This window comes from Bos javanicus, chromosome 5, assembly GCF_032452875.1.
Source record: "Bos javanicus breed banteng chromosome 5, ARS-OSU_banteng_1.0, whole genome shotgun sequence".
In the NCBI taxonomy this organism is placed as follows: domain Eukaryota; kingdom Metazoa; phylum Chordata; class Mammalia; order Artiodactyla; family Bovidae; genus Bos; species Bos javanicus.
Genome location: NC_083872.1, coordinates 43,338,959 through 43,352,767, shown reverse-complemented (window position 1 = coordinate 43,352,767; position 13,809 = coordinate 43,338,959). Strand labels below are relative to the sequence as shown.

The following is a 13,809-nucleotide window of genomic DNA, read 5'->3' as shown; positions in this document are numbered from 1 at the left end:
ACAGAGTATGTCCACATTCCCAAAATACCTGGTCAGAATCAATCAAAACATTTAGTTTACATTCTCAGTCCTTGAAATGACACAAGTCAAATGATAATTTAATGCCCTAGCAGATCTTGAGTTCCCCATATTTTTTTTTTTTTCCTTAAAGCTGGTCAATTTTCTTCTGAACATCCAGGTTAACACTCAGTTGAATCCTAGCTGAGAAGAAGGAAAAGGTTGTCCTGACAACCACTTGGAAGATTCAGTTAGCGTAATCTGTTTTACAAGAGGACATCTTGTTACGGCCTAGGAACTGTGATGTCAAGGAAATCCAAACCAATTTTTAAGCTTTATCTTCAAGTGTTCTTAAAATAAGTAAACTAAAGTGTCCAATTCCTGATCTTCCAATGAGATTGTTGAAATTCACTAATTAAGGGGATCTCTGTGATGAGTCGGGATTGTAAAAGGATATGGCTCAATGCAAGACAAAAGTTAATTAAAAAAAATATATACCAAGAGGTGGAAATTTTAGTTTTGGAATTATTTTAACCAAGTTTTGGAAACAAAGAATTTTCTGGGGACACATATTAGCTAAGGAAACTGATGGCATATGTATTCCTCCTTTTAGGTTGTTATAGTTTAAAAAAACCCATCAAACTAAAGTGATTAATCAAAACATTTAAACAATGATATGACGCACACTGGAAGCATTTTTCTATCCTGTCTGGGAAGCCGCAAGTAAGGACTTTGGATGTCATTACAATTTAAGGTCCCCAAGGTAAGGATGTACAAAGACAACTGCAGATTTCACTACTGACTCTCAAAAGGGAGGATTAGACAGATTGTTTCCTGTTTCTGGGGAAGGAAAAAAGGGGGGAGAGGGGGAAGAAGAAAAAAAAAAGGCTTTGAGATCACAAATTATTTTATGTGTTTCACTTCCCAAACTCTGTTTTCAAGTTCTTCCAGAGTTCAGAGGTGCCAAGTGGGATGAAAAGAAATACAATGAGGAAAAAATTGCCTGACGTCAGCCTGCAATGGAGCACATTCCTTCCCTCCCTGCCTAGATGTCTTCTGATGGTCACATATGGCTCCTTAGTCATTCTCCATATGCATATGAGGCGGTCTCTGAGTATCCTAGGCCATTTTATTACTATGTATTATTATTTCTTTTAAAGGACAAATATCTCTCATACTCAATGTGTAAATGACCTTCCTCACTATCTCATTCCACAAAAACATTGTATGAAGTGAAAGCTGCTCAGTCATATCTGACTCTTTGTGATCCCATGGACTATATAGTCCATGGAATTCTCCAGGCCAGAATACTGGAGTGGGCAGCTCCTCCCTTCTTCACAAGATCTTCCTGACCCAGGAACAGAACCCAGGTCTCCTGCATTATAGGCAGATTCTTTACCAGCTGAGCCACAAGGGAAGTCCAAGAATACTGGAGTGAGTAGCCTATCCCTTCTCCAGGGAATCTTCCCAACCCGGGAACTCAACTGGGGTCTCCTGAATTGCAGGCAGATTCTTTACCAGCTAAGCTACCAGGGAAGCCCAAAACATGGTATAAACAAGTCTAAATGAATCTCTTATAGCAGGCTCTAAATATGGTGAAATCTGGTTGGTTTAGCTTTAATAGCAACTGGAATTTTTAGTTAGGTGGTATTGTCACAACAATTTAGTGATATCTAAATAAGATAATAAGGGCTTTCTAACCCACTCCAGTGTTCTTGCCTGGAGAATCCCAGGGACGGGGGAGCCTGGTGGGCTGCCGTCTATGGGGTCGCACAGAGTCAGACACGACTGAAGTGACTTAGCAGTAGCAGCAGCAGGGCTTCCCTTGGAGAAGGCAACGGCACCCCACTCCAGTACTCTTGCCTGGAGAATCCCATGGATGGAGGAGCCTGGAAGGCTGCAGTCCAAGGGGTCACTGAGGGTCGGACACGACTGAGCGACTTCACTTTCACTTTTCACTTTCATGCATTGGAGAAGAAAATGGCAACCCACTCCAGTGTTCTTGCCTGGAGAATCCCAGGGACGGGGAGCCTGGTGGGCTTCCATCTATGGGGTCACACAGAGTCGGACTCGACTGAAGCGACTTAGCAGCAGCAGCAGCAAGTAATAAAATAGGATAATTTAAAGCACTATGGGATTCAAAGTATAACCATCAGGTTGAGGTCCATGAAATATTCTACTCTTAAAAAGAGATCTTTGGACCAGAAACAGGTTGGATACCTCTGACACACCACTTCTCCTTCTACATATGGAGACTCAGAGGCCTAGAGTGACAAGTGGTCACACAGAAAATTAGGGGCAGAGCTAGGACAAGCTTCAGGCTCCTTGACATCTGCTCCAGCGATCCCTGCCATCTCTTTCTCTAGTTGTTGCCTGCTTCCCAGTCTCACCAGTGTGTGTGTGTGTGTGTGTGCATGCGCGCACACAAATGCGCAGTCCCTCAGTCGTGCCTGACTCTGCAACCCCAAGGACTGTAGCCCATCAGCCTCACCTGTCCATGGATTTCCCAGGCAAGAATACTAAGCGGGTTGCCATTTCCTACTGTAGGGGATCTTCCCAAATCAGGGATAGAACCCCTGTCTCTTGTGTCTTCCTGCCTTGGCAGATTCTTTGCCACTGTGCTACCCGGGAAGCCCTGAGATGCACCAGCCAGTGCTCTGTCCCAGTTGCCTGTTACCGATTTCATCTTTTAGTCAAAATGAACACAGTGGCAATGAAGGAATGATCCATGAATGCACTTCTAAATAAAACACCTGTGGGTGCCCAGCACTGAATTTGAACTCCCATTTGGAAAAAAAGAAATCCTATTTTAGTTCAAAATATGCTCAAAAGTATTATTAATAGGAGAATCACAGACTCATGAATCTTCAGGGAGAACTATAGCATCTATTAATAGATGTTGCCCAAAAGCCAATAAAAATAATGTCTTGCCAGAGAATGAGGAATCCACCAAATGGCTTTGTCACTGTTGTTACACTGGAAGCATCCATTCAGCATAACACACTCATTTCTAAATCAGACCATTTGAATTTATTGCTAAAATGCAGACTTGTGATCTGAGTACAAATTGCTGGTTTATGTTATCTTGAACAACAATGATCAAGCATTGTCATTTGTTTTTTGTTTTCTTTGGATTAGGTTTTTGATCCTACTCAATGCTCAGACTCTTGATTTATCAGTCATGTAACCCATCTCCAGTATCCAAATCACTGTTTTTCTTTGCTGTTAGCCAGGCCTTGGGCTTCTCAGAGGAGGCAGGTAAAAGTGGTGGGGGATAAACTATAAAGAAGATGTAGTGTCCAGCTTTGGATCACTAGTGGATAGAGGCTGCTGTTAAAAAGGGTATGAGAGGATAGGAAAAATCTGGTGAAGCCTGAACTCTGAAGAGTTCAAAATATTAGCTTTATGATACATTAACTCCATCTTTCGTAGCCCTTATTATACTAAGCTAGATGCTCCAATTAGTCAGTCCTGCCCTTTCCTTTGGAGAAGGCAATGGCACCCCACTCCAGTACTCTTGCCTGGAAAATCCCATGGACGGAGGAGCCTGGTAGGCTGCAGTCCATGGGGTCCCTAAGAGTTGGACACGACTGAGTGACTTCACTTTCACTTTCATGCATTGGAGAAGGAAATGGCAACCCACTCCAGTGTTCTTGCCTGGAGAATCCCAGGAATGGGGGAACCTGGGGGGCTGCCGTCTGTGGGGTTGCACAGAGTCGGACACGACTGAAGCAACTTAGCAGCAGCAGCAGCAGCCCTTCCCTTTCACCTTTTTAATGGTCTCCTCCCAGGCTCACATTCCTCTGCCATCTCTAGTTTTCTCTTTGGCACCAAACTTTGGAAAGAACAGCTTATATTTATTACTTTATAACTTCTTTCCCTTTCATTTAGATAGTCTCAGAAAGTGTCATACTTCTTTCCCTTTCATTTAGATAGTCTCGGAAAGTGTCATGTGGTCAAATAAATGTGAAAGAGTGCTTCAACTGAGTGAAATGGATTACCATGCTGGGGGATGCTTTGTATCCTTTAACACTTTAATACTTTTTGTGACTATCCAGGTGGAGATGGGTTCTAAGAAACATAGTATACAGATTTTTTCCCTCAAAATTGAGAAACTTTTATTTATTTATTTATTTTTTGCCTGAATATAGGCTAATCTGTACTGTAGCTAATCTGACATGCAGCAGGTTCTCAGAGTTTAACTAATCATTAAAATGTGCCCTGAGGGACTTCCCTGGTGGTCCAGTGGTTAAGAATCTGCCTGCCAATACAGGGGACATGGTTCGATCCCTGGTCCAGAAAGATTTCACATGCCTCAGGGCAATGAAGCCTGTGCACCACAACTACTGAGCTTGTGTGCTGCAGCTACTGAAGTCCGCACACCTAACGCCTGTGCTCTGCAGGAAGAGAAGTCACCACAATGAGAAGCCCAGCCACCACAACTAGAGAGAGTCCTGGAGCAGCAACGAAGGCCAAGTGCAGCCAAAAATAAAATAAATAATTTTAAAAAAACTTTACCAAAAAAAAGAGGCCCTGAGAACCACAGTCTGGAAAAGTCTGTTAAGAAATCCATCTTTCTCTACCCAAAGTAGGGGCTTCCCAGGTGGTGCTAGTGGTAAAGAATCCACCTGCCAATGCAGGAGATGTAAGAGATACAGATTTGATCCCTGGGTGGGGAAGATCCCCTGGAGAAGGACATGGCAACCCACTCCAGTATTTTTGCTGGGAGAATCCCATGGACAGGCAAGTGGAGCCTGGCGGGCTACAGTCCACAGGGTCACAAAGAGTTGGACACGACTGAGGTGACTCAGCATGCACGCATGCTCCCCAGGCACCTGATGCATGTTCAGCAGTAATGTTCAGTAAATCTTTGTCAAACACATGAACGCATGTGTGATTCAGGGGGACTTCTCGGAGCAGAGACCTTGGGTGAATGTTCCACAGCACACAGAATTCACACCCACTTACAAACACCCACCCTGAAATATCCCTTGACAGGGACGACTCCATCGGTTTGACACGCTCAGTCACGTCAACCTCTTTCCCTGTGCTGGGGAAGACCCTGTATTGGTTTCATGCTCTGCTGTCACCATCTTGAGTTAATCATTTTTTAAAATAGGGCTCCACATTTTCATTTTTACTGGTCCCTGAAAATCAGGTAGCTGCTCTTGCCAGAGGTGTCTTCTGCCTCTCACCTTCGCAGTGCACAGAGCTGTCTGGCAGTCTCTTCAATGGCAGAGCCTCTTCTGGGGCCCTCTTTTCAATTCCCCTTCATCAAAACCTCAGTTCTGAATGCCTTCCTGATGTGTGGACTTACACTGTCTAGCTAACATACCCTAAGCTGGAAAAGGCTAGGTCACCCTGTTTAATGTGCTAATAGCCAGGAAGATATAGGGGTTTCCCTGGTGGCTCAGAAGCTAAAGAATCTGCCTGCGATGCAAGAGACACGGGTTCAATCCTTGAATTGGGACTATCCCTTGGAGAAGGGAATGGCTACTCACTTCAGTATTCTTGTCTGGAGAATCCCATGGACAGAGGAGGCTGGTGGGCTATAGTCCATGGAGTCTCAGAGAGTTGAACATGACTGAGTGACTAATACATACACACTTCTCACCTCTCAACTCTAGGCTCCAGAAACTTTAAAAGAATAGCTCTTTAGACAAAAAGATTGTCTCTCTAATAGTAGTGTTTTAGACATTTGCCACACAGAGATATTTTAGGCACCGTCTATAGATAGATATTTTGGAATGAGGCAACATCTCTATGTTCCTTATATTATATTAAGACAACTGCTGAAAATATCACTCTATTCATGAAACAGCTGTCCTTCATGTTAACCACTGTTTTAAAAATTGTGGTGTCACTGCATTTTTCATTGACGAAGAATTTTCAAAGAGCTACGTTTTTGTCTAGAATTTTGCAATAAACATATTCCAAAAACTTATTTACTTTTAATCAAGAGTCATACCTTGAGTTAGAAATCAGAAGTCTCAGATGCCAAAGAGGTCTACTTTGCCAGTTTTCTTAGCTAAATGTTATCAGACAAGATATTTTATATCTTGAATTTTTTGTTTACTTATTTTTAAAAAATGAGGCTAAAGAATATCTCTTTTCTGACTCTTGGGTTCATTTTTGAAGTTAAATGAGATGTGCTTTGAAGGCCATGGTGGAATGGCCATGCTTAAATAAATCTCTGTAATTAATAGCACATTTGGGAATGTCTGAAGACACACTCCAAACTGAAGGTAAGGATGACCACAGAGACCAGGATTGCAGACAGGTTTGAAGAACTGATGAAGAACAATAAGCTGGAAGAGCAGGAGGGCAGACATTCAGATTTTCTAAAGCCAGTTTTCCATTTACTGGCATAAGGTTAAAACGTGGTCAACAGCAGCAGTCACCTATAAATTGGGAATTTTGAAAAGAAATATGACAATAAATGGATGAAATAATGAAGCAAGACACAAGAAGTATTGGAAGAAGTTGGATGGGGGTCAAAGAAAGGAGTGAGGTTTTCTGCTTTGCTTTTTATAACAACTAAGGAAGTGCAAATTGTACTCATTTCACATGCTAGCAAAGTAATGCTAATTTTTTTCACATGCTAGCAAAGTAATGCTCAAAATTCTCCAAGCTAGGCTTCAACAGTATGTGAATCCGAGAACTTCCAGATGTTCAAGCTGGATTTAGAAAAGGCAGAGAACCAGAGATCAAATTGCCAACACCCATTTGAACATAGAAAAAGCAAAAGAATTTCAGAAAAACATCTACTTCTGTTTCATTGACTTCACTAAAGCCTTTGATTGTATGGATCACAACAAACTGTAAAAAAGTCTTCAAGAGATGGGAATACCAGACCACCTTACCTGCCTGCTGAAAAATCTGTATGTAGGTCAAGAAGCAACAGTTAGAACCAGACATGGAAAAACAGACTGGTTCCAAATTGGGAAAGGAGGTATATTGTCAAGGCTGTATATTGTCACCCTGCTTATTTAACTTATATGTAGAGTACATCATGCGAAATGCTGGGCTGGAGGAAGCACAAGCTGGAATCAAGATTGCCGGGAGAAATATCAATAACCTCAGATATGCAGATGACACCACCCTATGGCAGAAAGTGAAGAACTAAAGACCTTCTTGATGAAAGTGAAAGAGGAGAGTGAAAAAGTTGGCTTAAAACTCAACATTAAAAAGAGTAAGATCATAACATCTGGTCCCATCACTTCATGGCAAATAGATGGGAAAACAATGGAAACAGTGACAGACTTCACTTTCTTGGGCTCCAAAATCACTGCAGATGATGATTGCAGCCATGAAATTAAAAGACATTTACTCCTTGGAAGAAAAGCTTTAAAAAACCTAGACAGCATATTAAAAAGCAGAGACATTACTTTTCCAACAAAGGTCCATCTAGTCAAAGCTATGGTTTTTTCAGTAGTCATGTATGGATGTAAGAGTTGGACTGTAAAAAAATCTGAGTGACAAAGAATTGATGCTTTTGTACTGTGGTGTTGGAGAAGACCCTTGAGAGTCCCTTGGACTGCAAGGAGATCAAACCAGTCAATCTTGAAGGAAATCAGTCCTGAATATTCATTGGAAGGACTGATGCTGAAGCTCCAATACTTTGGCCACCTGATGTGAAGAACTGACTCACTGGAAAAGGCCCTGATGCTGGGAAAGATGGAAGGCAGGAAGTGAAGGGAGCAACAGAGGATGAGATGGTTGGATAGCATCACTGACTCAATGGACAAGAGTTTGAACAAGCTCTGGGAGTTGGGTGATGGACAGGGAAGCCTGGTGTTCATGGGGTCACAAAGAGTTGGACATGATTGAGCGACTGAACCAACTAATGTTAATCCTGCGAAGGAAGGAAGGCAAAGAAAAGACTTTCCAAGGAAAATTTCAAGGAGATGATCTGCTTCATAAACAACAGAAGCAGCTGTTTAGGATTTATGTAGAAGGGATCTTGATGAATAAATCAGTTAGTATGATTTTGAGACATGTATTGGCAGTAATTCAAATCCAAGGGGTAGGGAACCTATAGAGTATAGATCAGCAGAGAAGTGGAATGTTTTGAAACTCCTACCTGGAGCAAAATGACAAGCCTTGTGGGAAGACCTTGGTATTGATGGCAGGCCAAGGCTAAAGTTTCTGCCTATTTGCTTTAGGAAGGAAGGAGTCGATAAGAGGAGGCCTTGTGATATGGTTTAAAAAATGTATTTGTGATTTTCTTCAAAGTTAGAGGACAATTTGGTAGACTTGACAGAGTAAAGTGACTGGAAAGTAGAAACCAAGGTGGATGTCAGGCTACAGAAGCAGGTAGGGGAGGAGCGATATAGGGGTGGGTGACTAGACAAGATCTAAGAGGCACAAGAGCCTAAACAATGAACAAACCAAGCCCCCTTTTTTCCAGGTGTTGTTTCAAATAGAGTCAGATCCAGTGCGCGAATATGAACTGGAGTCCCTAGGGATCTGTGGGTCCCATGAAGGAGCCTTATTTACAGAAGCACAAAGCAGAAGAGATTAAGGTCACTGCAGGAGCACCTCCAGGCTGAGTGGGTGCTGTCCCTCACTCTCTAATGTAGGGTCCCTCTTCTTGGTGAAGGTAGGTCCCAGAGTCTGAAGTGAAGCAAATGAATCCTATTCCAGTTAGGATGGGTAGTAGTGGATAGAAACAAGGCGGCTTCAGGAAACTGAGACAGTAAATATAAGAGGAGGGGACAGAGAATTGGAGCTGATCTAACGCACAAAAACATTTTTGGAAGCAATTACATATGAGGCTTCCCAGGTGGCGCTAGTCGTAAAGACAGGAGAGACTCGGGTTCTACCTCTGTGTTGGAAAGATCTCCTGGATGAGGGCATGGCAACTCAATCCAGTATTCTTGCCTGAATCCTATGGACAGAGGAGCCTGGTGGGCTACAGTCCATGGGGTCACAAAGAGTCACGACTCTTTGACTGAAAGTCACGACTGAAGCAACTTAGCACACATGGAAAGGCAGAAGTGAGGAAGAGGGTAGAGAGAGGGTAAGAAACCTGACTAGGGGACTTCCCTGGTGGTCTACTGGTTAAGACTTCCAATGCAGAGTGTGTGGGTTCAATCCCTGGTCAGGGAGTTAAGATTCCACATGCCTCACAGCCAAAAAACCAGAATGTAAATAACAGAAACAATATTATAACAAATTCAGTAAGAATTCAAAAAAAAAAAGAAACCTAGACTAAGTGTTCTACTCAGTACATCACAGGTGTAATCTCTTCTTACTCTTACCACAACCCTGTGGGGTATATATTATTATTTTCATTTTACAGATGCATGCCCAGGTTCTCGCTGTATCTATTGATAATAACTGTGGCTAACCTTGGTTACATGCTTATGTGCCAGCCACTTTACAGATTACCTTTTAATCCTTATAAAAACATAAGAATTAGATATTATTACTACTTCCATTTTCCAGATGAGAAAATCAAGGCAAGGAGAAGTCCTGTAACTTGCCCAAGGGCACACAACCAGGCAATGGTGGGAGCCAGGATGCAAAACCAGGCAGTCTGTTTACAGAGTCCATAATTGTAATCACCATGGGTAACTGGCTTATTAAAGCCGGTCAGAGTTAAGAGGAAAAATAGAGGGAAGATACACTTACAAAGATGGAGAAATGATTATTTAAAAGGAAAGAAAGAAGGATAGCGATGAGGAGGGAAAACCTCATCCTGAAAGGGAATTTGAATGTTTAATTTTTAGAGATCAGAGAGGCTTTACTGATGATTTTAGTAATAATGAAGATGACAGTAACAAAGTGAACATTTATTGGAAGGCTTCCTATGTGACTTTATATCTATTTTCTCATTGAATTTTCAGAATAATTCTTTTGTCTGTATTGAAATTGCAGGACCTAGTACAGAGTAGCAGCTCAATAAATATTTATTGCGTGACTCTTAAAATGTGACTTTTGTGGTCTCACTTTTAGGAAACTCTAGGTCATAGGGCTAAATTCCAGGAGGCTCAGCTTCTGTGACTCTCGTGTTTTATTACTTCACAGCATTTATCTGTCTGAAGTTATCCTGTTTATTTCTTTGCTGTTTATTATCTCTTCTCTCTCACTGTTAGCATGTAAACTCTAGGAGAACAGCGCCTCACTCATGTTGTTTCAGTACTTACAGCATCCAGAACAATGCCTTGCAGTTAGAAGGCATTGTTGACTTGCCGTATGAATGAAGAGAACCCACAGCTGAGCTCTGGGGACAACTCTTCTCCCACAACAGCACAGTGAACTCCAGAGCAGGCAGGTCCTCTGCTCATGTGATTGCAAGCATCTTCCTCTCTGTGCCTGTTTTCAGTGAGCATCTGTTCACTTTCTCGGTCACTCACCTGTCATTCCCTCAACTATTCATTTCCCCAGGTTTAGTTTTGCAGCGAGCAAGAAAAGAAATTGCTTGTTTGCTCTGTTTTCAGTGCATAAACAGAGACCATCACAAAAGTTATCAAATCACCTATACCTGAAAATGACTCTTTCACCACACACCCATTAGGATGACTACTACTACAAAACAACGCACACACAAGTTGGAATCCCTGTATGCTGTTGATGGGAATGTAAATGGTGCAGCTTCTATGGAAACCAGTGTGGCATTCCTTGAAAAATTAAAAATATGACCGTATGCTCTAGCCATCTCATTTCTGAGTATATACCCTAAAGAATCTCAAGTAGCTATTTGTACACCCATGTTCAAGCAGCATTATTCACAGCAGCCAAAAGGTGGCAGCAACTTAAGAGTCCATGAACAGGTAGCTGGATAAAGAAAATATGGTATATACATACAGTGGAATATTATTCAGCCTTAAAAAGGAAGGAAATTATGACACATGCTACAATACGGATGAATCTTGGAGATACCATGCTAAATGAAATAAGCCAGTAACAAACACCGTATGATTCCACTTATATGAGGCCCCTAGAGTAGTCATATTCAAAGAGTCAGAAGGTGAATGGTGGTTACCAAGAAAATGGGTACAGAGCTTTGCAAGATGAAAAGTTTGGAGACTGGTTGCACAACAATATGAATATACTTAACACTCTGAATTGTGCTATTAAAAATGGTTAAGATGGTAAATTTTGTCATGTGCATTTTTCACAATTAAAAAAGGATGAGTGGAGAAAAAAGATGACTCTTGGTAGTATGGCATATGCCTCATTCTAAAGGAGCAAGATCCTAAAGTGAAGGACTCAGTGAATTCAAATGAAAATGCAAAGTCCCTGTGAAGGAACAGAGGTGGAAGTCTAAGAGCTACCACTATAAACAACCTGCATCAGAGACAAGGAGGGTTAAGCACAAGCTCTTGGTTTTGAGTTCCTGAGGGTCAGTGTTGCAAATAACACTTTCTTTGATGACTTTTTAATATAATGTACATTCTTAAGCATTTTACACAAATCTTTATAGAGTTAGGCGTGTGATTAAATCAGGTTGTGATGCTGCTGTTGCTCTGAAGTGTCTCTTGTTACATCCCGCCAACACTCACCTGTCCACACGCAGCTGGCAGACGATGCTCAGCGCATCCACGACTCCTTCTTCTCTCAACTGTCGACAGCCAATGGATGTAGCAATAAAACACCCCGTCCTGCCTATCCCTGCACTGAAAAGAACAGACAGTGAATTAAAAGGTGCAGGAAAAATAGCAGAGATAAAATATATTCCTTTAACATTGAAAACAACCATTAGGATCAATAATAATAATTATGATAACAGCAGCAGCTCTCATGTACTGAGTGTACAAACCTGGCCCTCTGTTAAGTGCTGCAACAGCATTCTTCCTTTTAGATCTGAGAAGTAGGATGAATGGGATGGAGGGAGGTGGTGGGTGGAAAGAATAGTGAAAAAGGTACCAGCTGTTCTACAAAGAAGAATTAGGGCCTGAAATTCAGTAAGGTATGGGCAGTAGCAAGGAGGGGAAAGACCTACATACATCACAAAAGTGAGCATGGAGGAATGGAGCTGAACAGTGAGAAAAGCAAAAAGTCAAAGGTGACTCGCCTGGAGGACTGGAAGAATAGCAGTGTCATGGAGATGCAGTGGGAGTTCTGGAATGAGGTCTGATTTGAGGAAGAGAGTGGGGGCTTTGGTCCTGGATATAATAATGTGGCTGGGGCTTCCCTGGTGCCTCAGAGGGTAAAGAATCTGTCTGCAATGCGGGAGACCTGGGTTCAATCCCTAGGTCAGGAAGATCCCCTGGAGAAGAGAATGGCAACCCACACCAGTATTCTTGCCTGGCCAATTCCACAGAAGAGGCTGGTGAGCTATAGTCCATGGGGTCGCAAAGAGTTGGAAAAGACTGAGCGACAAGCACATACACATACTGATGTGAAAGATGTTAGTGAATAGCTGAAGATTCAGTTTAGTTTAGGAGAGAGGCTGTGGCTAAATGCACATATTTCCAAGTCTTTTTTTTTTTTTTTTAAATCAAGGTAACAGCTGAACAGAAATATTACCTGTCATGGAAGGTTTACTCGTGAATCTCTTTAGATGGCAAGTTATCAACTTTACAAACTTTCTCTGTCTGTCTCTTTCTCTCTTTCAGCAATTTCAACCATCTTTATGTAAATTTCTCCCAAATCTACACATAAGTTCCCCAAGTTCCTCCTAAACTCTAGATTAGCATTCCACCTCCTAGCTGGCACTTCTGCTGTTGCTATTTTACACTTGCTGCAGTTCAGTGTCTCTAAATTCAATGTATTTAAAACAGAATTAATTATCTTTTTCCTCAATGGCATTACCAAGCAGCCACAAGTTTTCCAGCCTAGAAATCTTGGATCCGTCTTCAACATCTCCCCCTCTCTCACTTCCCACATCCAGTCTGTTACCAATTCTTATGTTTTCCACCTCCACTGAGCTTTTGGGATCCATGCTTTTCTTTCTATAAACTGTGCTCACGTTTTTGAAATCTTACTTCATGACTAACGATGATCTCATCATGGTTTCCCAGTCTCAAGGCTCAAGGCTAATTCATGATATACACAGTTGCTAGGTTCATCTTTCTGAAATAGGAACCTGATCATATTACTCAATACTCAAAAACTGTAGGAGTTTCCCAGGTGGCTCGGTGGTAAAGAATCCACCTGCCAATGCAGGTGATGCTGGAGACACAGCTTCGATCCCTGGGTCAGGAAGATCCTCTGGAGCAGGAAATGGCAATCCACCCCAGTATTCTTGCCTGGAAAATTCCACGGACAGTGGAGTCTGGTGGGCTATAGCCCAAAGGGTCACAGTGAGTTGGACATGACTGAACATACACGAGCACCAGCAAAAACTGCAGATGGTCACAGTACAATGTCTAAGCACGCTTCCATGGTATTCACGCCTTACGTAGTATGACTGCACGAACTTTCAAGCTTTTTGTCTTTCTGCTGTTGACCTTGTACCCTTTGTGCCATTGTTTTCATTTGAATCTTTGCACAAAAAAAATAAATAAATAAAACCCTTTTCTTTTTGAAATTTCCTTTTTGAGTTAATGATATTTCTCCAGTCAGAAATGCCCACCCTACCACCTTTTAAAACCACAAACATTGGTCCTTTTTTCAAGATCCTGCTCAGCATTATTCCAACTTTTAGAGACTTTCTTCAAATCTCATAGTTTGAGTGAATAGCTCCCCTTTCAGCACTCAAATATGGGCTTCCCTGATGACTCAGTGATAAAGAATCCTCCTGGCAATGCAGGAGATGTGGGTTTGTTTCCTGGGTTGGGGACATGGCCTGGAGAAGGAAATGGCAACCCATGCCAGTGTTCTTGCCGGGAAAATCTCATTACAGAGGAGCCTGGCAGGCTA

The 13,809-nt window shown here is 42.0% G+C and overlaps 1 protein-coding gene across 4 annotated transcripts in view; it reads right to left on the bottom strand.

Annotated features, from left to right (window-relative positions):
* Positions 1-13,809, bottom strand: part of PTPRR (protein tyrosine phosphatase receptor type R) — a 273,598-nt gene that overhangs the window by 10,460 nt on the left and 249,329 nt on the right. For all 4 annotated transcript variants that reach the window (XM_061416475.1, XM_061416476.1, XM_061416477.1 and 1 more), the window contains one exon: positions 11,508-11,621. In XM_061416475.1, coding sequence (XP_061272459.1) covers positions 11,508-11,621 — 114 coding nt within the window. The remainder of the gene's footprint in view (positions 1-11,507; positions 11,622-13,809) is intronic.